This window comes from Melospiza georgiana, chromosome 4 (genome assembly GCF_028018845.1).
Source record: "Melospiza georgiana isolate bMelGeo1 chromosome 4, bMelGeo1.pri, whole genome shotgun sequence".
Taxonomy (NCBI): domain Eukaryota; kingdom Metazoa; phylum Chordata; class Aves; order Passeriformes; family Passerellidae; genus Melospiza; species Melospiza georgiana.
In genome coordinates, this window is record NC_080433.1 from 28,947,874 (window position 1) to 28,974,012 (window position 26,139).

Genomic DNA, 26,139 nt, shown 5'->3' on the forward strand with positions numbered 1-26,139 from the left:
ATCGCTGCTAGGAAGACGAGGAAAGAGCCAGACACTCTCTGGGGACTGTCAGGTTTATTGGTGGAGGACAGCCAGGGAGTGATCCCAGCCTGAACTTAACGTAAGTCCAACAGGGAGCGACCAAGAACAACGTGTGCAACAGAGTTATAAAGGGGAAGGAGTCCAGGGGAGGGGTTTACAACAGAACCAATCAGGGGAGGAGAGGGAGTGAACTGAGGTTAACAGACACACAATGACAACCAATACATACATAATCAAGGAGGGGCCCCGACACCACAGCCAATCATGACTCCCAGAGTGAAGAACTTTCTGGAGAATTAGGTGGAACAGGGAGTGACTGACTGGGCCCAGGGTGGGAGGAGTATGCACCCTATATGGGGGAACAGGGGGAGGAGAACTTATGTAATTGGAAGACACAACTTAAGGCGGGAGTGACCAAGGCAACAGAATGACTGACAATACAGTGGCGGGAAAAACAGTCGAGGGCAGAATCATAATATAAAATGGGGGAGCAATTGAACAAACTAACAGAACACACTACAACAAGTGGTGTACACACTGCAGTGTCCTTGCCAGCTCTCTCCTCATCCACTGGCACCAGGTGATGCCCACAGTAACCCCTATCTCTTCCTGGGAATAATGGATGTGAAAAACTAGGGCCTGGGCTTGCTATCAAGGTATGCAATTCACTCACTGCCAGAGAACCAGAACACCTTATTGGAGAGTCCATGAAACCTACTTTCATAGAAGCTGAGACTTGCAGAAGCAGCTCCCTGAGCAGCAGGATGGCATTTAACAGTATCTTCCCTGTGTATTACCCAGTGTCTAACATGAACTGGATTCACCTCTTGCAGAAACTTCTGCCTGGTTCTGGAATCCAGCTGAAGTGAGCCAATGCGTTCCACAGAGCTGGGTGTGTGGGACAGACAGAGCAGGACAGCATGATCACAAATCTCCTGCATTCCTCAGAGGAAGGGGAGGCAGCCTGGAGAGCTGGTAGGGGTGTACAACCAGATTAGATAACTGAGAGAGGGAAAGACTGCTGCTTGCAGCACTCCTGCTCCTTTACAAATAACTGATGTCACGGCTTTTAAAAAATATCACCTACTATCCTGCTCTGCTTCCCCCACAGATTGCTAAAATGGCTTGCTTAGAAAGAATTAAAATGTAACAGAGATGGATATGAAAGAGGAGAGAAAAAGTTCAAACCAACTACTGAACATCCTGGAAGAATGGCAAAAGAGTTAGCATGGGCAGTAAAAATAAGGCAAATGGCTTTTTCCCAGTGTGGTTTTTCCAAGAGTATTTAACATTTGGATATTTCCTTTCACTGCTTTCTGCCATTCAAACTTCTTCGTTATTTAGCCTTTCAGATCAAAAGTGGTTTTTTGTCTATAAAATCTAAAAAAAGTTCATAAGGCAAACTGCATTTCTGGCTGAGTTAATAATGTGTGGTTATCTGATACAGGATCACATGGAAAAATGAAAAACTAAATGAACTTACTGAGCAGACTAAATGCTCAGGGTTCAAGAGGTGCCTAAGAATCGAAGTCTCTGATGAGAGTTTATTCAGAACTGAACAGCCAGGTTAAGGCTTGTGCACCATGGCACAGCCTGTGTGCCACGTGGGGGAGAGTTACAGGAGTGAGGGCTGTGAGCTGGGAACTCACAGAGAAAGATGTGGACCATGTTGATGAACACAGTTATTTTCTTTTTTATTTTTTTAAGAAAACTGTGGAAGAACATTCATTTTTCATGTAGAGAGGGTCAACATTCAACTTCAGGGGACCTGTTCCCACAACAGTTTAGGCTCCTGGACTGCTTGAGGAAGAGGTGAAGTTGGGAAGGCTCCAAATAAATAGGGTAGAAGCAATGAGTGAAAATTAACTATCAAGAAATACTGAGCAAGGATGGATGCACAAAATAAGAAGGGAAGAAAAGGAATCAGTGAAGGGAAGAAGAGGAATCAGTGCCTCCCTCTTGACCTAACAATACACAAGAGGGGCCTGGGGTCAGATTCAAGGACTGCCCTTGACAATGCAGCTTCTGTGTTTCCCTGGAGAGATAGTGATCCAGCTGGGAAAAGCCATCATTCCTTCTTCTGAGGTCTGGAGGAGTCCAGAGCAGCTCCCTGCCCACTAAAGGGAAGCTGGGCTGCCTGATCTGAGTGGCAGGGAGGGGAAAAGTGGAAATAGCCAGGATCCTTGTTTTCCATTCCTCAACTCTCCTACCCACTGGAGACTTGGGCAGTGCTGCAGTCACTATGGGCATTTAATGAAAGCTGCAGGGGCTGAGCCATGGTCCTCACCAGGGAAATTGCATCATGGTCTTTGCCTGGAGCAATTTGTTGCCTCATCTGGAACATGGGTATTCAGCCTATGTGAAGAATTTCAAGAGGTAAAATGGAAAAGCCTCCCTACCAGAGCCCATGGGGAAAGCTGCTTTATGATGGTGACAAGGGTCACAGCTTGATCCCCCAGCAAGGATCAGGAGTCCACTCCTGACCTTCTGCACTCACCAAACATTTGAAGGCAGTTCCTTTATAAGGACTTCAAGTGCAATAACATCTGAGGAGAAGGATTATGAGGGGAAAGGCAGAGACTGTAGCTTTGGGAAAGAATTAACAGGCCATTTTGAAGAGTACCAGGTCTAGCTTTGAAGCTGAATCCACCTTGAATGATGGAGAGGCTTGAAGAGAAAACCTAAATTATTTGGTTTCATGCTTCTAAGTGAGTAGCATGATTTGTAAATTTTTTAAATTTTCCTGTTCTCTTTTAGAATAATTCCTAAGGCTGACAACAAAATAAATACTTTGATAAGGAAATGCCAGGAAGAATTATTCTTGCTAATACCACCCGGACTGACAAGTGTGATATCAATAAAAAAAGAAAAATCTGTCCCAGACACAGTTTGATCAGAACATGTGTGCTCAGGAACAGTCATAGACAACAGGACAGGACCCCTTTGAAAAGAAAAGAAACACCTTTTCAAGGGCAATGGGTCCTGAGAAAGTCTTCAAAAGCATTGCATTAATTATCTGTACATGCACACATGCAGAATCAACAGCCTTATAAAAACAGAAATATCAGGTCATTCAAACAACATTCAGCAGCTTTCTTTACTCACCCAAACATTTTTATAGTCCTAATGAGTATAAAACAAGCATATGGTTCCTTCAGGACCACCTTCTTATCTCTACATCTCTCTCTTCTTATGCCTGATTTCCAGTTGGGGGCCTGAAGATGATGATTATTAATAATAATTTCGCTTTTGGCAACAGCATCCAGTCTCAGTCCATATGGGACTTTTTTTGACAGACACTGCACCAACACACAGAGTAGGGGACAGACCCCAACATGAAGAGGCTTCAATTGAAATGAGTATTTGGTGCCAAGGCTAACAGGGAAACAGAATGTGTCCAGTGCCCAGGAGAGCACATAAACCAGGCTATGAACCTCAGTACTGTTCCTGGGACAGATTAGCTCTCCCTAGCTGTGTCCACATACATTCCTTAGAGAGAAATACACTTGGCACTGACCTGTTCCACTCGGATATCAAATTCTCCATTCACCTTCTTCCCCTGGAAATATTTGGCCCTGCAGAAGAAACAAGAAAGATAAACATGGTTAAATAAGATTTTTGGCTTTCATTACATACGGTTTTGCTTCTGCATTTCCCTTTTTTGATGAAGAATTTCAATCCGGGTCACAGCATGTTTTTTTAATTCCTATCTTCTTTTACCTTTCTGTTCTCCAGGACAAACCTGCCAAGCCAGATGAAAACCACATTGGAAAGTTCCTTCAAGGCTTGTTACTTTTTCATTTAATTTTCAAACTGAAAACCAAATGTTCTCCTAATCTTTTCCAGGGAACAACTCTAGTCAGTGATTCCTTGCTGTATCTCATTTAATACTCAATCTTTATTCTGTAAAAGGAGAACAACATATGGCACAGCATTGGGAATTTCTTCTGATGTTGAGCAAGGAGCTTTATCATCACAGCTGAAGTACTTGTGAAGCCTGTTCTCATGCTCTCTCACTCCAGAGCTGCTTTCCATTTCTGTTCCTTTTCGCTGTTGATTTAGGGAAACTGTGTCTGCATCTCTACAGGGTCACTGATGAAGGATCTCGTCACCTGAACACAGAAACTCTGTTTGCTTTGGGGTTGAACACTGCTGTGAGAAGAACATACACCTTCCACCACCTCTGTTCCTATCTCCTCACACCATGCAGTCAACAAAGCACTTCTAGTAGGTAATTCATGCAAGGGGAAAGCTGTCAGTAGTGCTGGAGAAGAAAACAGAGGAAAAGGGTAGACAGTTTTAGCTTTTTGTATTCATATTTATGTATAATGCCCCTGATATTGATTGGTCAGTGGGGAAATTGCCAATATAAATTTCCCAGTGAATATTTCTCACCAATTCTTCCTCTCACCATACAAGCTTGACAGAAGAAAATATGAATTTATTTTGTCCTCCTCCCCTATAAACTTTCAGAAGGCCATGTAGGCTCCAAAGGGCTCTTCTATTTGGAAAGCATTGAAAACAGTTTAGCCCTACAAGAGCTGTTTCCAGAGACAAAGTAACTCTGGTTTCTGTTTCCAATTGGCAAAGACAGGACAGAATAAAGAAGTAAAGGAAAATGAGGGGAAGCCGGCTTTGCTCCCTATTTTATAGTATGAGAAAAAAAAAAAAAAAAAAGCTGGCTTGCATTTTTACTATGTGTCTATTTGTTCTAATAAAAAAAGGAGAGACAGTAGGAAGGCAATTTCCCCCATGGCTGAATCACATCAGTTTATAGCTGCACACTCCCCACCCCCAGAAATGTGATGTGTAAATAAAAAAGTTGTTTTGTCATTGTGGCTCAAAATGAAGTAAATTTTTTTTCATTATAATAGAAAAATACATTAAAAATGACAACAGCCTTCTGCTTAATTCTAACAGGGACATCTGATTGCTGTATCACACTTCCCTTCCCAGACAGCCCATCCATCAGACTTCTGTATAGGTGAGGGACGATGTAGCAGCCAGGTGTAACTGAGGCCAGGTGACTCAAAAAAACCCTGTTTGGTACAAAAAGCAGATCTCTGCCCATTTTTCCTTCTTTTTTTTTTTCTTTTTTTTTTTTTTTTTAATTTATGAGCATTGCATGAAAAAAACAACTCAGCAGACAAGCTAAGACATCATGCCTCTAACAATAAACAGGAACTCTAAAAGCACTTAATAATTCTATTAAATTTCTGGAGGCATGGCTCAAGAGGGTCTGGCAACATTCCTCACTCCTAAACATTGGGGGTACTGCTGGAACCAGTGACTTCTTAAAAACTGCAATAAGCTTTCAGAGGGCTCACAGGAACTGCTCTGAAACTTGAGGTGTACTATTCCCTGGTACAAGTTTGATTTTATTCCCAGCATGCTCATAATATATATTCCTTACCCACATTTATGGAACACACTTCCTCCCTCTATGGCCTCTCCTCTTTGCTGACCAGCTGGTTGCAAACTCCTTGGTGATGCTTTGCTTCAGCTTGTAGTGAAGTGTGATTGACCACAGTCCTCAGCCTGGTTCAGAGGCATCACAGGGGCTTCCACTGCCTGGTCCAGGAAATCAGCCTGCACACAAACCCATCTTTCTCCTCTCTGCAGTACTGGCTGGGCTTATGGGTGGTCACACAGAGGGTGCACCCAGCATTGGGAGCTGCTGGAGTGGTGCAAGGCACCTCAGCTTAGACACTGTGTGACCACTGCCTGTCCCTTTTTCCACACAGGTTGTCTCATCCAATGTCCCTAGAACTTTCCTTTAACAGTAAAAAATATCACTTTCTTCCCAAAACAGTCCCCCAGGAAGCTTAACCTGCTCTGAGTGTCTCTGAAGACTACAGGTGCTAAGCAATTTGCAGCCAAATATTTTGGCCCACCCATCATTTGACAAAGCCCAGGATAAGAATAAAACAGTTCTTCCTGAAACATCTCTGAAATGGATGGAGTGATGTTTTCAATTCTCACCTGGGGTTTTGGAGCCTCTAGGCAGTAGAAGCTATCACAATGAAATGAAAAATGGCCTTAGTATCCTCCTGGAGACCCTCAAATTTTAAGCAAGCTGGAATCATTGCCACTGCTGTGGAAGTATCATACCTCTTGCAAAAGACTCTTTGGGTCCGTTCTGCACAATGTCTGAAAGGGCTTGTGGTCCTCACAGTGGGCATGGCACAGAGGAAAGGAAGACCATGCTGCTGTGGTGGGGATGCATGAGAAAGGAAGAAGGCATGTAGAAACATGCCAGGAGTTGGCAGACTCCTGGCTGCACAAGACATTTGTGGATGCTCTCTGCTCCAAAAGCACCCGAACAAGTCTTTTCCAGAACTCTGTCTAGGACGTGACTGCTGCAGAGCTATCTAGGCAGCTGCTTGTAGGGCAGCAGAGGAGCTGTGCCCAGAAGACCAGTCCAAAAACTTTCTGGGAACCTTGGAAGCGTCCCCACTCACCTTCAGCTCCCAGTGATGAGAGGAGCAGTTCATGGCCCAGGAGGGCTTAATGTCCCCAGCTTGGGACACTGGGCAAGCCACTGGCCACACAGACCCACTGCCTCTGCCAGGCGGTCTGCAGCACTGACCACTGCTTGGCTGGCCACCTTTTTATTTAAAGCATGGCAGATGTTCAGCTCAGCACAACACAGAGCTGTAATTTGGCCAGGCAGGGTGCAGATGGGCTGGTGTGGTTGCTGTGATCTCAGTGAGTTAGCATGTAAACATGTTTTGACTGAAGAAAACTGCAGGGCCATACTCAACAGCAGTCCCTGGGTGGGATTTATAGAGCCAGGCAATCCATTTAAATGTGGCCCCATGCACTGGGAGGGAGGAAGGACTGTGATAAACACACAAATGTCTGCCCTGGCTTGCAGGAAAGAAGCTTGCCTCAAACCCCTCTCTCTTTCTGATTAAGAAGCTGCATGCTCTGGAAAAGAATGTATTTTATGGGTGCAAAGACATCAAACAAACTTAATTTTTGCTTTCTGCCCCAGCTCTGACACGATTACAGGGACATAAGAAACCCAAAGCCTCTTCTTATGAAGTAATCTGGAAAGGAAATAAGTTTATTTTGTAGAGATATTCTGTAAACCAGCCCCAGTCTGCCTCAATTACCATGGCTGGAGGAAGCATACACAACAATTTTGTCCCAGATATGGAGAGTACCTTTACCAGCAGTCGGGAATAATAAATGATCATTTCACGTCCCATTATCTACCTCAGGCTAATTCACAGATTTTCAGGTCTTCCTAGGAGAGGCCTCAGTGGAACTGATACTGCAAATATTGGAATGCTGTCTTGGAAACTGGGAAGCCATTTTTCAGATGAACTAATAAGCCTGAGCCTAAATCCCCCCTGATGTGAGTGACTCACACCTCTATCACTGTTCAACAGAGGCCTTGAGCTGCAAACTCAAGAGCTGGCTTGTACCTCCAACCCAGAAATGGGCTCTCCTCACTGAGAGCATGCAAAAGGAGGACACTAGGATATTGTAATGACAAATTCCTCCAAATCCTCTGACTGAGCTTGTGCCTCTGGATCAACATACAACAAGCAGAGAAAGCCAAGCCAAACTTTGCATGGAAACCACTTATCTAGAGCAGGAAGCAGCCTTTCCTATGCTGTGGAGGGGCCAGAGCAAAACACAATGAAGAGAGAAATGCACAGGGGTCGTGGGGAGAGGTGGGCAAGCGAGTGGGTGGAAGGAGAGAAATGGTAAGAAGACACTCAGGTAAACAAACCAAAAGGCATCCATGGGTAAATTCTGGAATTATCTGAATTATTTCCCTGGCATCACATTACACATATTTCTCTTGAGCCCTTGAGAAAATAAGGCCTATAATTTCTTTCTGAATAATCTAGGAAAAGGTGAGGCTGAAGCCCCCTGGTTTGGGTGTGGGGGCACCCCAGGGAGGGTGGGGAGGTGGTGAGCACTGTATAAAATCCCCATGTCAAAGGGCCTGGGGGCCCAAGTGATGCACAAGGCACTCACTGTATGTCCACATTGTCTCCTTCATAAAAGGGGCTGAGACTGGGAAAAAGGAGGCAGTTTCCAGGATACTGGCCAGCAGCTGCTGGAATGCCCCTACCCCCCCAGCCCCTGCACGCTATAAGGGCAGCAGGGAGGGGAAGGAGGAGGAGTGCCCTTCTTTTTTTTTTTTTTTTCTCAAGGTTGAAAATAAGGAAGATTTTCCTTTCAGGAGCCAGTTCTCATTCGGTCCACTACTTTTCCCCACTCCAGAAATTCTCAGCTGTACATAGTAAGAAATTTTAAGATGGTCAACTCCTGGCTTCCCAGGGCACAGGGATAGGAAAAATCACTCCATAAATGCTGAGGTCTGCAAATTGCTGGAGTTTTGTCCACATCTACTTTGGCCCAGAGACCTTTATGCAGTGTTCAGCTGTGAGGTGGAGTGGTTGGTAATTAATACTTATTCTCCAAGAGTAGCTTGGGGCAAGAGGTGAGGGTGTCAGAATGGTGAATAAGAGTGGTGGATGTGTGCTTTGACACCTCAGAAAACAAGGTTTGAATAAAAAGTTAGATGGACCAGAGGCAAGGGCAGAAAGAAAGAAAAGGTATTCACATTGTACATACAGACAGGGAAGGGCCCGTGAGTAAATCTCAGGTTTGCGCTGGGTCAAGGTAACCCTCAATACACTGCTGCTTTGCCAGGAGTTTCAGCTCCATGCCTGGGCCCAGCAGTGCTGTGACCAGCCCTGCCCCTCCCTGGGGCAAGATCACCTTGCTCTAGGTGCTGTCGCCACCTGACTTGCTGAGGCCACCAAAGAGAGCCAGCTCTGCAGTGCTGCAGGTGTGTCCTCAGTGTCCTTGGACAGGCTGTGGGAACAGACTTCTTTTGTTGCCTTCTGGGAAGAACCACAAACTCAGCCCACTCTGGGTACTGTGAAACCACCCCCGAAGCATTATTAGTTATGGGATTGCATCAAGGCAAGGAATGCCTCACCCGAAGGGGGCTGTGCTGGGCTCTCATGGCAGGATGGATTAGGTTTTTTTGGATAAAGGAAGTCCTCCTGGTGAGGTCCTTGATGAGATCTGAGGTCCCACCCTACAGGGCTGGGAGGATTTTCTTGACTAGAATGCAGATGGTAAGGGAAGCGTTGGGGCAGCAAGGGAGAAGTGTTTTTAAAATCTTCCTTTGTGAGTGCTCCCTTTCTAAAGGCCTGTTTTCTGGGGAGACCTGGCTTGGCAAGCCACCAGCACTTTACCCATTGCAGACACAGCCGTTCAGGCCTCTTGTCCTATTCAAGGAATTGTGGAGTCCCACACAATAGTGGCCTCCCAGCATCTTCCTGTGCCACGTCCTGCTCATCACACAGGGGTAATCAAAGCCATCCCCCACCAAGAGAAGAAGCACTAGTTAGTGCAGCACTATTGCTTTTGGGCACAGCTTTTTGTGCTTCTCTGATCTGTCAGAACAAGAAGGACACTTTGCTGTAGGTCTGGTCCCCCACCCAGGCTGTGCTGTGGTCACATTCCTCCTGCCCACAGAGAGCTGGGGGATGGAGGTGGGGTACTGCATGAAGTACAACATGAGGCAGCAATTTCATTTTTGTGTATTATCAAAATAGTGCATTGCTGGAACATTTCCAAGTTGCTAAATCTAAATACTATGGCCTGGAGCTGTTTGCAAGGGGTATCAATTTTTGTTGAGGATTTTGCAATTTTTTTCCCAGCCTAATTCAGTTCTCCTTGAATTTGAGGAGCAGTAGAACCGGCCTAACTTGGACCAATCCTGGGGCAGGGCTATGGACTTTCAGGCAGAAGAAATCTGGCTCACAAACCTTGAGAAATGTATCTGAGGGTTGGGTTTGTTGGATGTTGTTTTTTTATATGTACAGGACTAGGCAGGACATTCTGAGGTTAAATTCTATGCATTTATAGGAACTCTGGTAAAGTAATTAAGGACCCAGATTTGACTTGCATTAGCATAGTTATAGCCTGGTGGGGAATGTTTTCCATATTCCTTGTGTCTATTTTTGTAATGATACTAATCCTTTACATTTCTGTATCACCTTTCATTTAGGGGGACTAGATCCCAAGACACTTTACATATGCAGGACAAAAATACAGACAGACATGACGGTGCTATACCTAAAACAGATTGAAAAGCGATGCGATAAATGCAATTTCTTGAAAAATTTTGACAGCCTTGTCTCCTTTTCACCCTTTATGTATGCTAGGGAATACAGAAACTCTCCATGCTGCTCCCAGGTGTGCATATGTGCACAAACACACACACTCATTTAACACAAACTTGCCTCCACTTTCTGCTTTCCACTTCTCAAAAAGTGGAATTTGGCAGGAAGCATAGGAAAAAAATATTTGGTCTTGGGTAGATAAAGCTAAATGATGAAAATATAAGGGCTTTTAAACCAGACTTGTGAAAACGTGAAATTTATGTGTAAGTTTTTTCAAATTATTGCTACATTGTTGCATAGAACTTGTGAAACATTAAAAGCACTGTGTAAAAAAAAAACTTACTCATAATAATCTATTGTCAGTGACCATCATGTTAAATGATTTGGGACTTTCTTACCAGGAAATATAGACAAAAGTTTGAAATTTTACCAGCAAATTCCTAAGTTCAAGCTTAAATTCCAAAACTTCTCATTATGTTTAAATGAGTTAGGTGCAGGAATACTCCTCTTAATAGGAGCCTTAGTATATCACCTTCAGCCTACTGAAAGCATGAAATGACTCATGACACTTACTGAATATTTTTAAAAGGAATTCCTTGAAAAATGTCCCAGTATTTAGGAACTCTGATGTTACCAAGATTCAGTATTAGACTGTTATTATTCACAATCAAATTTTTAGGCAAATGACATATTTAGGGCTCAATATTTTTTATGCTTCAGAAGGAAAATTATTTTCTTTTTAAAAAAAATTCATTATTTCCTTTGAGCAGTATAAAACAATAATCCTGTCCAATCAGTCCATAATTAGACCTGAATCATGACATTATTGTTATACAAAGAACCATTTCAAATGTTTTAAGAGGATTTAATTCAGTGCTAATCACAGTTTCTCTCTTCCTTGATCCTAAAATTTTTGGAGACAGTAGTTCAGGCAGATTTGGCTACAAATTAAAGAGGAGATAAAACAATGCAATTTTTATATCCTCTGCGACTCATTTTTTGTTGAAGTGTTTCACAATACTCATGTATATAATACAATACTCAACTGCTGCACACAGGGCACTTGTATTTTGGACAAGGCAGCAAACACAGCACTGTGAGCTCTGGAAACAGCCTGAAATGTGGACAAAACACACCAATGGCTTTGAAAAGCCACATGAGCTGTTCCACAAATGTAACTTAGATATCCCGCAAACGCAAAAAGAACAACTTTGTTATGCTGTCTGGTCCAGAAAGCAATGCTTTTAGCATGTGTGGCTAATAGGAGCCTTAGCTGTGCTTGATCACTTCCCCCATAAGCTGTTTAAACATGAGGCATTAGGCTGGAAAGCTGAGCACTTTCACAGAGGATGGGGGTTAATAATTTACAGTGCAAAATCCTGTTTGATCTGCTGAGAAATTCAATCCAGCTAGAGCATAATTTTGTTTAATAGCATGGTGGGCGAGGAGGTTGCCAGAGGTGGGATGCTTCCCTGCTGGCTGGGGTCAGGCTGCTGGAGCTGGCCCATGTGCCAGCACCTGGAGTGTTCTGCTGTCTCCCCTCCTCATGGGCTGCTCCCTTTTGCTGTGTGTTTAACACAAGCACGTGTATTCATGTCTGAGCTCCATTTTCTCTGGCAGCTGCTGTATGTGAGCTGTGGATGCGTCTTTGGAAGTCTCCCAAGGCACAGATACTCCGACCCCACCAGAAGGAGCCTCATTCTCCAGGTGGAGGCTCCCCAGCTGAGAAATGTGCCAATAATGAGAGCAGAGAAGCCGAGCTCTTCCCTGCTGTGCTGATGCACAGGTACACTCACTGCTGTGCGTGCCTCTGGGGGCTGCCTGTCAAAGCCAGGAGCACAAGGAGCTCTAGAGGCAGGGATTTCCTCTCGTGCCCATCCCACACATGGCAATTCACTGTGTGCTTCCTTGCAATGTCTAGAGCTGCGCCTTCCAGGAGAATGGAAAATTTGTCAAAATGTTGCCACTTTAACAGAAAGCTGGGTGAGTACCCTTGTTCTTAGTAGAATGTACCTTTCTTTTACTGCTGCTAATGCAGAAAGCAGCTGATCATATTTTGTGGGACTCACGTTGTTTTTATAGTACTTTGCCTCTGGAATACACCAGAGCATATTGCATGTCAAGAACGGCAAGGATTTTATGGTGGAAGACAGGCCATGGATTTCCATGGATGCTCTTTCTTTCCTTCAGACATCTGAGAGAAATTGAGTGCTACACTGTGCCATCAGAGACATAGTAGCTCCTCAAAAATAGAAAGGATTGTCATTTGTCTCTTTAAAGTGCATTTAACATGCACTTGCCTATTTGGGTTGTTAAAGCATTTCGTCAAGCAATTGTGCAACACCTCATCCCAACCCACAACTGCAGCCCTTTGCTGTAATACAAACAGTGATGATAAATTAATGTCTGGCTTGGCAATATTGCTACAGTCTCCGATTCTGAGAAAGTGTTTTCATTTAGAGAAGAGAAATCAAATGGCAGATTCCCCTGTCTCTCACCCTTCCTGTCTGTGAACAAGCTGGTCCTTGTTTGTAAACCCTGTGTAACTTGCTCTGAGGGAGAAGGCAATGTGAAGCCCCTCATCCTTGTAATAAGGGCAGCACATCAGTAGTTATTTCTTGGGGATTTTTTTAGTTAGCTGTTTCAAAAGGAGAAGGAAAGAGTTTCTTGAAAACCAAATACTAAGGTTTTACAAGTAGAAAGAGCAGAGCAGGCAGAGGGGAAATGCTTTACAAACATGATGCTCTTTCCAAACCCAGAATCACCAGCACAGGAGTAACAATGTGCTGTTGTTCACCTTCCAAAGTCTGGAACTGTTTCTGTACATGATGCAGAGGGGATAGTCAGAATCCCTGGATAATCAGCTTTGTCAGCTGGGCTCTCACAAGGCAAACACAGCTTCCTGAGACTGCTCAGCCTGAACTCACATAACACCCTGGCTGAGACCAAGAAGGTGACTGGGGTTGCTCAGAAGTACCTTACCAAAAATAAACATCCACGGAGCCATGGAGTCACTGCTCTTCAGTGCTGCTCTCAGGGGCTCACTGAGTTTCCTGAAGACACAAAATCAACCAGGAGGAAGCACTCGTAGTCCACTGGAATGGTTGCATTGCTGTGCTCTCTCAGAAAGGACCAGACTTTAAACTGGGGAAGTTTCTAGGCATGTATTTCTTTCCATGCTACAAAGAGCCATGGCAGGCAAGGGTTAGTAATGTTCTTTCCTTGTTTTTCATGTCATACATACATCAGGGTATGATCATGAATTCATACACTAATTTTGTTCAGTGTTCTCACAGCCTTAGAGAAAGCAAAGGCAGGGAGCTTTTGCAAGCAGCATTTGATACCTGCAGACTTGTGGGTTGAGTCAGAGAGCTGGGATAAGTGAAAGGGATATCCCATCATTCCTAGAAATGTCTAAGTTATAGACAGCAGAGGGACAGCCAAGACAGCAGGATGTGAGGAGTGCTTAGAGGAGTGAAGGAGTGAGGACAGCATGGGTAGCCTTGCTTAAAGGAAGGTATACTTCCTTTTTATATATCCCAGCTGCTGCTCCCTCAGCAAGCTCAGCTCACAGACTGCAAAGCTGGAACAGCAGCTGGGAGATATAAAGGCAGGGATTCAAATGAAGTGTGTGTATTTTAAAACATGAAAACCCTGCAGCAGGGTCCAACCCTCCTTGTCTTTTGCCCTGCCCTGACTACCCCAGCACCATTAATCTCAAGGAAAAACTAGAATGGCCTTTGAGCTAGGGCTTTCCTCTCTGATTACAATGTTTGGACTGCACAGTGCTGGCTTAGTCCCAGATGCTGGAGCATCACAGGCACGCCCATTCCCAGACGGTGGATGTTGTGTTAAGGGACTGCCACCTGGCAGCATCTCCAAGGAACTGCAAAAACACTTCGCAGAGACAGAGGTCAGTGAGCATCAGCCTGCAGAGACTCGTGGTGCACCCAGGAAAGAGAGATCAGGTCTGGTTGAGCCAGACTGATGTTGCTGACTGACGGAGCTGGCATTGAGGGGCTGCTGCTGTGATGAAAGACATTAGGCCAGGGAAACATTCATGGGAACAACCTTATCAGGGACTTTCCCACTCACTGAAGAAGTTGTTCCTCCTTTGAGAAAAATCCTGTTGTTTTCCCTGTCTTACTTCAAGTTGGCTGAAGATGCTTAGCCTAGTTGTACTCAGTCATGGTCTCTTTTTAGGTAAGAGCTAAGCTTTTGGTTTGTGAAGATACACCTGAAAGGTAGGTTTCACCTTGTCCCTATTCTTCTAGCTAAAAAGAGAAGAACAAACGTGAGAACTGTACTGAAGAGTGGTGTGGGATGAACAGAAAAATAAAATAATCTCTCTTGATCAAGAGCCAACCCAATAACCCAACTTCCTTCATTTTGAAGTCTTCAATACTGCCCTCTTACCTGAGCTACTCTTTCCTTCTTTTGTTTTGTGACAAGTCGGCAGATGAAACAACAGCATCTTTTCAACACATTCTCTGGATATTTCCCCCAGATAAGACTCTCAGACAAGTTGCCTAAAGCTTTCTGAACCAGCTGAATTTTAAAAGGAGCATACAAAAGGCAGTAAGTAATTTCTGTAACATTTCAGAAGACTTCAAACGGGAACATTTCAGAAAGTTTACCGTGCTACCCAACATCATAGGAAACAAACTTCCAAACTTTTGTTTGTAAAGAGACCTGCATGAACTAGACAAATTTGAGGCTTAGCTGAGCCTGAGATCCTTTTGCCAATGCATGTTGCTATGCTTAGCACGTGAAGAGCCCTTGACAGGTAGTACAAAGTTTGGTTATCTATTCATAATTCATGTATAAATTTGCATACAGAGGAAAGCTCAAGAGAGATGGAGAGCTGAAGAGATTAAGTCACTTTTTAGAGTCAGCACAGTGGATTAAGGTCCTGAATGACATCATTAACAAACCTTCAGCTCTGACCTCGTTGGATCATTGCTAGCTATGATATCTTAGCTAAACCTGCTGAGCCAAGAATGCCCTATGTGTGTTCATATATTAAGGCCACGAAGAAGTTGATCAGTGAATACCAAATGAACCAAATTTTTTACTGAGAAAGTTATGAAAAATCCCACTCTGCCATTCACACAAGTTGTCTGACAGACTCCAACTGGGGGCCAGAGCTGGTTACCCAAATGTGAAAGCATCTGTGCACCCCCTGCAGATTATCTGTGATTCCCTGAGAATTCTCATGGATTTATGAGATTCCATGATTCCCTCCAGCTCCCAGGAGCTGAACTAGTGGGGGATCAGGGTGACTCACCAGTCCGTGTGCGCGTCATCGATCACCAGGAGGACCTTGGGTTTCTGTGCCGCGGGGGCCGCGGGCCCGGCCGAGTGCTCCATCAGGCCCGCAGCCGCCTGCGTGGTTTGCTTCATGGCGCTGGAGATGGAGCTGAAGATGCTGCTGCCCGTGGAGGAGGAGTGCGAGGGCTGGGGTGGCTGCAGGTGCTTTCTCTCCGTGGCAGGAGACACCGGGGAGCTCGTGGAGCTGTCGGGGCGCTGCAAGTCCATCATGTACCCGTTGGGCAGGTTTGCCACGAAGCTGCTGTCTGAGAGACGCCGCCGGAGGAAATTCATCTTTGCAGTGATGTGGGGAAACTGCACGGTGCTGTTACCAGTCCTGGAGGATGCCTCTGTGGCCGTGTGGGTGCTTCTTTAAAGTCCAGGCAGGCAGGCTTTACCCCTTGAAACTGTGCTGGAGATCTATGCCTAATTTTGTCAGCTATATTTTCCTTCTCTCCTGCGGGAAGAGAATAAAAGACATATATGTGAGGTACATACTGTGAGACTGAGTTAAGTAACCTCCTTTGGGTGTCTTAGACAGGTACCTTAATCAACGGAAGAAGGGACTGCTGGTTGCTATGTAGTATTCCACACTGCTACAGTCAAACAATTAGGACAAAATATGTGTCACCATTGTCATCCCCAAACATTTTCTAATCTGTAGAGACTAGCCTGCACTAGCTTAGGGGCTAACAATTCGATCACTGTGGACAAAGAAAAAATTACTCTGATAAATGTTAATTTTAAAATGAGAAGCACCTTATTTCTAGTATCTTGTGTATTGAAAATTACAGAATCACAAGCAAATAATCCAAATGGATATAAAGTTGTATCGTCTTTGGTAGGCTTGTGAGCAAAGTTTTGAATGTAAAGAAAAAATGTCCAAAATTCAAATAGGATTTAAATAAAAAATAGCAGAATAATTCCCATACACATTTTGATCAAGTTCAGTGACAGAAATTACACTTTTCTGCACCCCCTCCTCTCTGCACTCAGACTCTGAGCCAGGTCCTTGCTGATGGTTGTTTGGTAGATACTAGCAGGCCATCTGATTTTAGACATTCACTTGTAGGAATTTTGCAGTTACTCAAAACTAGAAATTTGGCTGTCTAATCTTCATACAGTTTTTTTCCTCTCTCATTGGTGTTTTTGGTTTGTTTGGTTTGTTTTGTTTTAATGGGAATTTATTCTGCTCATCTCTTCAAATGAGAAAACTAACACGATGAAATATAGGTACTTTACTCTTCTCCCTTGACCATGGTATGATGACTTTGTTTTTACTCAGAGTACTAAGAGTTTCAGCAATTAAATAATCTCACAATTTAAAAAAAAATTCACCTCTAGGCACACCTCAGAAGACAGACTTCCACAGTAATTTCCTGAGAAAATTTTATCTGCTAAGACAGCCTTTGAGTCTTGGTTGGTGAGATTTAGGGGAAAAACAACAAAAAATTATTACTGGTAAAACACATACATTCTTTGAGACATACATATATGCAGCAACAAAAATGAGTATTATCCCATACATCAAGTGAGATGAGTCTCATGCATCCATGGTATCATTGTTTAAGTTATGCCTAACTCCCTTCAAGTCTCTTTGAATGACGCCCTGCAAGTAGTGGAGCTCCTTGCCTTCACCTGGTTTGGTGTCCCTTACTGCTCACCCTGCTGTCCCAAATTCTGATTGCCTCCTGAGGGCAGAAAATTGCCTTTCCCCAGTTGTCCAAGAAGACAAATTGAGAACGTCTCTCCTGGAGCTGTGGGTGAGAGCTCATGGAGCAACCAAACAGCTTTCTAAAAATAAGCTCTCATTCATTTTCACCTAGACAGATTTACAAAGCTTTGCAGACAAAAGAGTCAGATCTGTCCTTGTTCACATTGGTCATAGCCCCCAAACCCTTAGAGAGGCTCAGATGAGCCTACCTGCAAGTAAGCAAGCTACAAAAAGCTCCTTGGCACATCCCCAAATCTCACTGTCCATCACCACCCTGAATCTGTGGGCACAGGATCCATTCAGAGCAGAGGGCTCCCTACTGGAGCTGCTGACCCTGACTGATTAGAATAATTTTTCTTTTGATTTCTAAGCCCTGGCAGTGCAAGTCCTCTGACTTTGCTGGAGCCTGGAGGTAGTCTTTTCCCAGGGAATGGCTCAGGAAATCTTTAATGACTTCCTGCCACATTCACAGTCGATAATGTATCTCGGGGTATTGTGCTGACTTCCCGCCTCCCGGTGACTCCTCAACATCAGCAGACACACACCAGGGAGCACTTCAGTAGCACTGCCTGCAGCAATTGCTCCAAAAAGCAGGCAGTGGAGAGTACCCACGAATTGTGAGCTGTCTACTCACCCCTTATATACACCCACACAATACTTGTCCTGCTGCAGGAATGGTGAGCGCCAGCATTGAGCCATCCACTGTTACCTGTCCAGGATGATGGGGGTGGAACAGCCTACAAAGGCTTTGGAGGATTTATATGCCACAGACTGGGTAAAAAATGTGCTGTGATGTCCTCTAATCAGGAACCTGTGTCTTCTCCTTTCATAACACAAATAAGAAAAATCCCCTCCCCTGAGTGACAATTCATTCAGGAGTAGGCGCAGTCCTGGTTAAAGAGGAGTATCCCAGAGATCTGCCCACTGTCAGAAGGGCTCCAAACGAGTACCCCATTGCTGTGTACAGCTATCAGGAATGCTCTCTTCTAGGGCCTTGGTGTTAACTGGCAAGACATGGGGCATAAATTTGATACTGGCCTTGGAAGAAGCACTTGCAGCACAAGATCCCTGCTCTTTGAACGACTTGCACATCACAGAGCTGCTGGTTCCTGCTGTGTCAGCTCTCAGCCACGGGAGGGAACCTGCCCCCAGCCATACAGGCTGGGCAAGGCTCTTGTCACAAGCCAGCATCCTTGGGACTGGGTCCATAAAGACTTCCATTTTTGTCAAGGTGCTTCTTCCTCTCTGCCAGATGTTTGCATAGCTGCTTCCTCCCCTGAGAGATTTGCACTCTCCAAATGAACATGGATAACTTGCAAAGCATCAGCAAGTAAATTAATGGGCAAATGTCTCTGCTGGGCCCTGCAGTGAGGGAGGAACAGCAAGGAGGCTCATGACCTAGGGTGTCCCAAGGCTGTGTAGGGCCAGAGTATTCCATGAGGTGCATGGAAGGCACACAGTTTTCCCTCTTCAACGGGACTTCCCAAACTGTGCTCAGTGCTTGCACTGAACAATTTATCATACTTAGTGAAAGGCCACGACCACTCTGCTCCTGGCCCCTTTTAAACAGGAATGTTTGCAGTCACCTGTCATTTTTTTCCACCAGGGGTTTCGAAGTGGGACTTGTTGCCCAGGAAATGCTGGGAGCTGGCAAAATACTCTTGTCTAGAGAGTTTGGGACATTGCACTTAGTCTGGCCTTTCCCTGTGCTGGTTGGCACAGCCTCCACTCTCTGCTAAGACTGGGCTGCATGCCGTTGGCTTGGGGAGGAAGGAGAGGAAACCTAAGCTCTGATGTCACCGGGAAATCTCCCTCTGGCAAAGCACACAGAGGTTAAAATCAATGGATGTCACTGCAGCAGAGAGCAACGCCTGGCTCCACTCTGGGGTTCCTCAGCTTTGGGCACCTCAGAGTGATGGTCCTCCTCTCATTACATACATTTTTCTAATGATCTGGCTAATGTAATTGAAAAAGTTTGTTGGTTTTTTTTGTTTGTTTTGGTTTTGGTTTTTTTTTTTTTTAGGCTTCACTGTATCGATTTGACAATTGCCATTTGACAATAGCCACAGAGATCTTCTCTGCAATGGGAGCAGTGCAAACTGCCAGGGGCTTTTCTGCCAGCAGTTTACACTGCTTTCATTGCTGGAAAACCTCATAGTCTGCTTTTGCATCACTCACACTTACTGTTATTTAACTTTCAGAAGTAGGTGTTTCCATACAGGCACAGGCTGAGAGATTAGGGCCTCATTTTCCTACAGCTTGAAACTCTCTGTGGACTTGCTGAGGGCTCAGCCTGTCAGGCCAAATCTGGCTCTGTAGCTCTTATGCAGCACAACATCCATGCAGTGCACACACAGATCTTACCCTGGCAAGTGAGCAGGGCTGCAATTTTCACAAATGCAGGAGCCTACACCTCCATCAGAAGCAAGACTGATCTGCTGAGTGTTTTTTGTCACTCCAGAGCCACAGGCAGGAGAGCTGCTGGCTCTACACCATCAAGTCATACGTTCCCTGTGTACACCAGTCTCCGTATGGCTCACAGGGAGACACATCACCTACTTAATGCTGTGCCAGGCACAAACTTGCCTGCAGGAAGGGAGCTCCCTGCACAGCTGCAAATACAGCCCATGGGCTGCTTCCAGACCAAGCAACAGCTCCTGTGGAGTTCCTCAAGTTGCAAGACAAGCAGCTGCTTCTCACCAAGCAGGAGTCATCTGCTGCTGAGTGAAACAGCTGCTCCTGAAAGCTAGCTGGGAAAACAGCATCTGGGCCATGGAGCTGCAGGCTGGGATCTGCTCTATACTTCAGGGTGGGGAAATAATAGCTGAGGCACAGGAGAATGAGTGAGTCCTGAGGAAAGAGAGCAGGCAAGAGAGACAGGGAGAGGAGCAGGAGGAGGAGAAGGCAGTAGCAGAAAGGGAGGAAGCAAGCAGGAATAGGCTTAACCAGCAGACAATGCAGGAGCACGCAGCAATCCCAACAATGTGAGCACCTTCAGGGAACCAAAAGGGAACAATGTGAGCAACCAAATGAGGCAAGAAGAAGGTCAAGTGGAGCTGACCTTGAAAACAAGAGCCAAGGGGTTGGCACTGTCAGCCCCTTACTAGCACACAGTTAAACTTCCTGGCTGATATTTTTGGAAGAGCAAGGGAGGATATGCAATCTACTCACTCAGCACACTGACAGCAGCCAAGCACCTACCTGCTTTCTCTCAAGGATATACTCCATGGAGATGCAAGTTATCTCAGAAAACCTGTTGACATGTGTTAGAAAACAAGAACAGAATGTTCACTTAAACCTCTTGTTGGGTTATTTTCTGATGTGCAGCAGTGTCTGGAGGGAACCCAGCTCAGCTGGCTGATTGCTGCTACCCACGCTTAGATTTCCCCTGAGCTTGTTATCTCATGCTGTCAGGTAATGAACTGACACAACCACACCAACCTGCATCTGATTACTGCTCTTGACAGAGCAATGCTGGGGGCAGCAGGATGGAAAAACACTGCAGAGGGATTATCCCCCACCTCACTGTTAGAGACTGCACTCTTCCATTCTGCCCCACGGTGGGAGGGAAGGTGAGGGGAAGCTCCTCACCTGGCAACAACCATTGACTTTCACCCCCTCACATCCATTTTGCAGACTGCCTTCAGCACACATTCAAGTCTTAATACATTCCCATGGATCCCTTTCTGCCTTCAGGCATACTGACATCATGTGGTAGTCGACCTCTGTGGAGGGACAGCCGTGTTAGGAAACTCAAAATCCAGCTGGATGCCTTTCCACACACAGTATATTTTTTAAAACTGTATTTTCCACATTTCTAGTATATTTCAAAAAGAAGAAAGCAAGAGGTTATTTATCATTGTCAAGCTTTCAGTGTTTCACTCTGAATGGTTTCAGTGTTTCAGCATCCCAAGCTTGGCATAACTTGGCATTTCTTGGGAAGAACTGAAAGCATAATAAAACAAATTGTTCTGAAATGAATTAGAATTTTTGTTAGTTTTTTATTTCATTTGCCACAGTCCTGGGTTCAAGAGGTTCACATGTTTAAACATTTCTTGGTATTTTTCAGCAACAGCTGAAATTCCATAAATCGGGAAATTACGACAACATGGGTAAGAAAAAGAAAGTGATATACCACCAAAAATACTCCACATTTTGTAAACCTGAAGCACATACAAAAAGCATAGGAATTGGAAAGACTGTATGCCAGCCCAAAGAACAGAGGAAAGCAGAGTTTCCATGATGGTTTTCAGTTTGCAGAGAACTTTCCCTGTAATGTAGACCCTGGTTTAAATTTTCCAGAGCATGTAGAACTTCAGCACAAACCCCACTGACACCAGCAGAGCCATATGGTGTCTTTGGAGGCAGTTGCAAGGAGTCAGAAGCCTGCAGCTGGAGGGGATGCCAGGGCAGGGGAGCAGAAAGAGCTCTCAAGACAATAATCCTATCTGGAGCCTGAGTCTCCTGCTACGTGTTAGACAGCAGCTCACCAGAATCAGAGAATGGCCTGGGCTGGAAGGGGTCCTAAGAACCATCTAGTTCCACCCATCCTTCTGTGGATTTTCACAAGAAGCCAGTCTCTTGTGCATTCTGTTTCTCTGCTCAAACACAGAGACTGTCAGAGATGGCAGGATGTCTCTCTGTCAGAAGCGAATCACTTCATAATGTTCAACATGCTTCACTAAGCCACTGAAACATGTAAAGGTGCAATGATTCCATTGTCTAATTGCTGCATTCCTGTAGATCTTAAAAAAAATCCTCTCTGTCTGCTTGGGTGGCTATTTAACTGGAAGTCTGGGTTTCACAAATCTTATCTGTATTTTCCTTTTGCAAAGCTGCCAGAGCTTTCTACAAAGCAGTTTCATGGTAGGGGGGGCTGCCTTATCTCCTGAAGATAGTGGGGGCGTGCATATCAAACCAAGTGCAAATGGGACCACTTCCCAAGAGCTACACCCTCATTTGCACAGCAAATGAGCAAGTCTGCTTCCTCTTTTGCCCATTATTTCATATTGGCAAGTGAGGAAAAGAAGGTGGGGAAAAACAATCCAAAGTGAAAAAATGCCTCTGTAAGATCATCAGACTTTCAAGCAGATTGCAAAGGAAGATGACTAAATCCATGAACAATAGTGAAAAATTTTCTAGCAAAAATAAATCTGAATATTATGATAATACTCTCTGGCTTTAATATCCCCCCAGATCAAATTACGATGTGTTACTTCTTGGAAACAATATATTATTTCATCATTTTAGTCTCACTTTGGAAATCCTGTTGGCACCTAATGGCTGTGGTGTTGTCTCAGTGGTAATAATATCCTCTTGTCAATGAGCTTATGGAGGCCTTTTGTGGCCTGTCTGCTCAACATCAATAATTGCTTATCAGCAAAGCCAGACCCAGCACAACTGGAGCAGGCAGTGTGTCTAATCCTTGAATGCCACAGAGTCATTTCCATCTCAAAGTCAGTTGAGTTTGCATCCTGGCTCCATTTCTTATTTCCCAGGAGTGCTGTGGTCATTCCTACCCCCAGCAATAGTGACACTAATGCTTCCATTAAGGCTGATAGCTACACACATGCCAAAGTGGCTCCTCATGGTGAGGGTAAAGGAAAGCAGGAGACAGCAGTACAACCAGAGAACTGGTAAAGATAAATGCTCTGCATATTAAGTGGATGAAATCGTAGGAAGGAAGTAAGCAGGGCTTGGAAGGTCCTGTCTTTTTGCTTCCCAATCTTGGATCTGATGCAGTTCATGTTGTGTGCTGTGAAAAATGCTTCAAGTTTTCTGCAGCAACCGTGCAAGCCCTGATTTCATGGTGATAAGAGTGAAAGTGGCACCAGACACACCATTAATAGAGCAGGGATTTCCTTCAGCTGAGAGGCGTGCTGCTTTGAAGAGTGCTGATCTGAATAAAATCAAGGAGCTGGGTGTATTTAATATGTAGGGCCTGCCAATATGCATTAGGGCTCATGCAGATAAGAGGTGCCTCAGGGACTGGCAACTCACAGGGTCTCAGAGGAAACTGCAGCATCTTGCCCAGTGCTAATGGGGCTCATGTCTTGATTGTGATCACTTCCTCATTCCCAGGCCATTTTCTTTCTACTCTGTTTCAGTTCTGCCACAATAGACTGGTTATTCAAAATGCTTGTAAACAAAATATTTCACTACCACAAAGTGAACTAGATATGTTGTAGGGAAAAAAGTGCTATAGGCTGTGAAACCGGAGGAAACAATTAATTAAGAGATTATAGTATACATCAAATACATAATTATTAGTTAACTGGTAATGATAAGAAGGATTTTCTGTTTGGAGCCCAAATTGTATTACTTTTGATATGCTTATAAGACAAAAATCTATTGCATATTTCCAAATAAAAAAGCTTCAAACACAACTTCATAATTCTTGCATCTATGCTTCTAATTCATTTTGAGCTGCTACAAAAACTCAATTTCTTTCCCAAATGTTCTATGCTTCTGGGGGTTAAAAAGTCTTCCTTCAAATATTTTAAGTCCTCCAAACTATCTATAGTACTAAAATATTCCATCTAAGCTTTGCTGCCATTTACATCTGCCTCAGTTCTTCCCCCTGCATCACTCCAGGCACCAGCATATTTCAGTTTCCCAGATTTTCCCCATATGGCAAGGAGCCCATTATCATATACATGAGAGTTACTTCACCTGATGGTGTGAACAGCAGATATCTGGAGAAATAAAACCTGTAATTTGCCTTTGTTTAGCTCTTTTGCTTTCTAACCTTATGTGCCCATCTCATGTAGCAGTACAAAGACTAAGCCAAGAACTGGAGCACCCTTACTGATTTATTTTGATGATAGAAGGGAAAGACAATGTTTTACTGCATTCTGGGCAAGATTTGTGACACAACTGTAAGACAGCTTGATGTCAATTCTTTCATGTGATGTAGAAGTGGTGGGAGATTGGCTGGACTATTCCTGACAAAGAGACAACGAGGATGGGTAGACCTTCAACTGGAGCACTGCATGAGTTGCCTCAAGCTCTGTGATAGCCAACCTGAACCATGCTGAGGATTTGTGGGAGGTATTTTCCCTCACTTTTTTACATCTTTGATCACATGGAGACACATGAAAAGATGTGTGGGTTTGTGGAACGTGTCCCTTTTTCTCCCACCGTGTACCCACACACTTCTCACCCCAACAGGGGCACGTTCCCCTATCCCAGAGCTGAACTGAGCACCCCAGTCTTTGTGACATTGCCAGTGCCTGCTGCCCTGTTGCAACCTCGAAAAATGTGCATAAGATCCTGCTCTAGCACGGCTGCAGGTTGGAGAGATGCAAGCCAAACATATCTGTGGTACCAGCAGAAACCTCTGCAGACAGTCAGGGGGTAGGTGTTAGGTCCCTTACAATAAGGAATCTGGACAGGTTCTGAAGGCTATTTATGAATTTATGTTGTCTCTGTAGGGACACTGTGTTGATGAAGAGTTGCATCATCAGAGATGCACTGCTAAGATCAGAAAATAACTTTTAAAAAGCTAGGGATAAACTTTATTGCTACCTTATTTCACTAACTCTCTTTTATCCAGCTGCCTTCTCTCCCAGTTCCTGCCTGCTTGCCTATCCAGTCTTTGTACTCATGCTGGATGGTGTAGGAGCCCTCCACAAATGGCTCCAAACACCAGGTGCTGTGTTTAGACAGAAAGCATCAGAACATATAATACATGAGTGGGGAAATTGGATTAGATTCTGGACCCATACAAAGTTGTGAAAAACTAGGCTAGTGGGCTGTGCCCAGAGATGGAAATAAAGCACAATGTGGTCGTCAAACCATGACAAAGTCTCCTGCTATCAGCTTGGGGAAAGGTCATGCAGTGCCTTGGTTTCCCATTTAAGATGACAAGCTTTATTTTGCAGAGTGCAGAGATCTTGCAAGGCTCAGCTCATACACCTTCATGCTGCACCTCTGAGGCAAGCACAGGCAGCTTCAGCAGCTCTGCTTCCCCTGCTGATCAAGAGCTGAATTACAAAGCTTTAAGAGTTACAAGAGTGGCCAGCCTTTTTTAAGAAACAAACCATCAAACCTTTCAAGACCTGGAGAGTATATAGCCACCATGAGTGGAAAAAAAAAATGAAAAAGGTTTCTTGGAAAGCTTGGAAAAAAGCAGCACTTAGAACCATTTTGTAACCAGGAACACAAAGGATGAATCTGCCCAGCTATTTTGGGTTCTCCTTCTGTGCTTTGAGAAGTTCTGCCTCAAGAAAAGGAGAGAAGGAAGGGGAAGAGGGAAAGAGCAGCATCTGCAGCTGGACAGCCCCAGCAGGCACCATGAGAGGAACTCAAGCCACAGACACTGATGTCAGCTCTTTCGGGGTGCACACACAAGCATGGTGTGAATTACTGTGCTTGTGTACAATTGTACAATGATATGGGTAATGATAGAAGCATCATTGCAAAGTATTCCTATTCCTCTCTGGGGCAATCTGCATTTCCCAGAGCTAAGTAGTGCTGTCCCACATGACTGAAGCTTACAGACAAAAGCCTCTTTAACTCTGGATATGGATTTACAAAATAAAAAGACATGCCCAAGAGTAAACTGCAGTCTACTGAAGCAGTCTCCTGAAGAATCCAAACCAAACTCCACAGAGTGCTGAGTAACAGCTGGAGAGTTGCCTTGCTCTGGTAGGTTTGTTTCCAGCTCTTGCCCAGACAGAGTGCCTGTGCTCTCAGGATCATTAAGGCCAGAAAGGTTGACATTTTCTGGCCACTTGTTAACAAATGCCTCACTTTGTCATCACTATGGAGACACAGAACTGGTTAAAAAACCAAACCAAACCCAATCAAACCCAACCCAACCAAACCCAACCAAACCCAACCAAACCAAACCAAACCAAACCAAACCAAACCAAACCAAACCAAACCAAACCAAACCACAAACTCCAGAGTGTAACTTCATAGCTCCAA

At 44.5% G+C, this 26,139-nt stretch overlaps 1 protein-coding gene across 3 annotated transcripts in view; it reads right to left on the reverse strand.

Annotated features, from left to right (window-relative positions):
* Positions 1 to 26,139, reverse strand: part of SYN3 (synapsin III) — a 176,002-nt gene that overhangs the window by 149,697 nt on the left and 166 nt on the right. The window contains exons 1-3 of one of the 3 annotated variants that reach the window (XM_058023339.1): positions 20,410 to 20,452; positions 15,472 to 15,951; positions 3,539 to 3,596 (exon numbers count right to left, since the gene is read on the reverse strand). In XM_058023339.1, the coding sequence (XP_057879322.1) occupies positions 3,539 to 3,596; positions 15,472 to 15,788 (375 nt within the window). In that variant the 5' untranslated portion in view covers positions 15,789 to 15,951; positions 20,410 to 20,452. Of the gene's footprint in view, positions 1 to 3,538; positions 3,597 to 15,471; positions 15,952 to 16,832; positions 16,910 to 20,409; positions 20,453 to 26,139 lie in introns of those variants that run through there. The other 2 variants (XM_058023338.1, XM_058023337.1) reach the window with 2 other exon arrangements.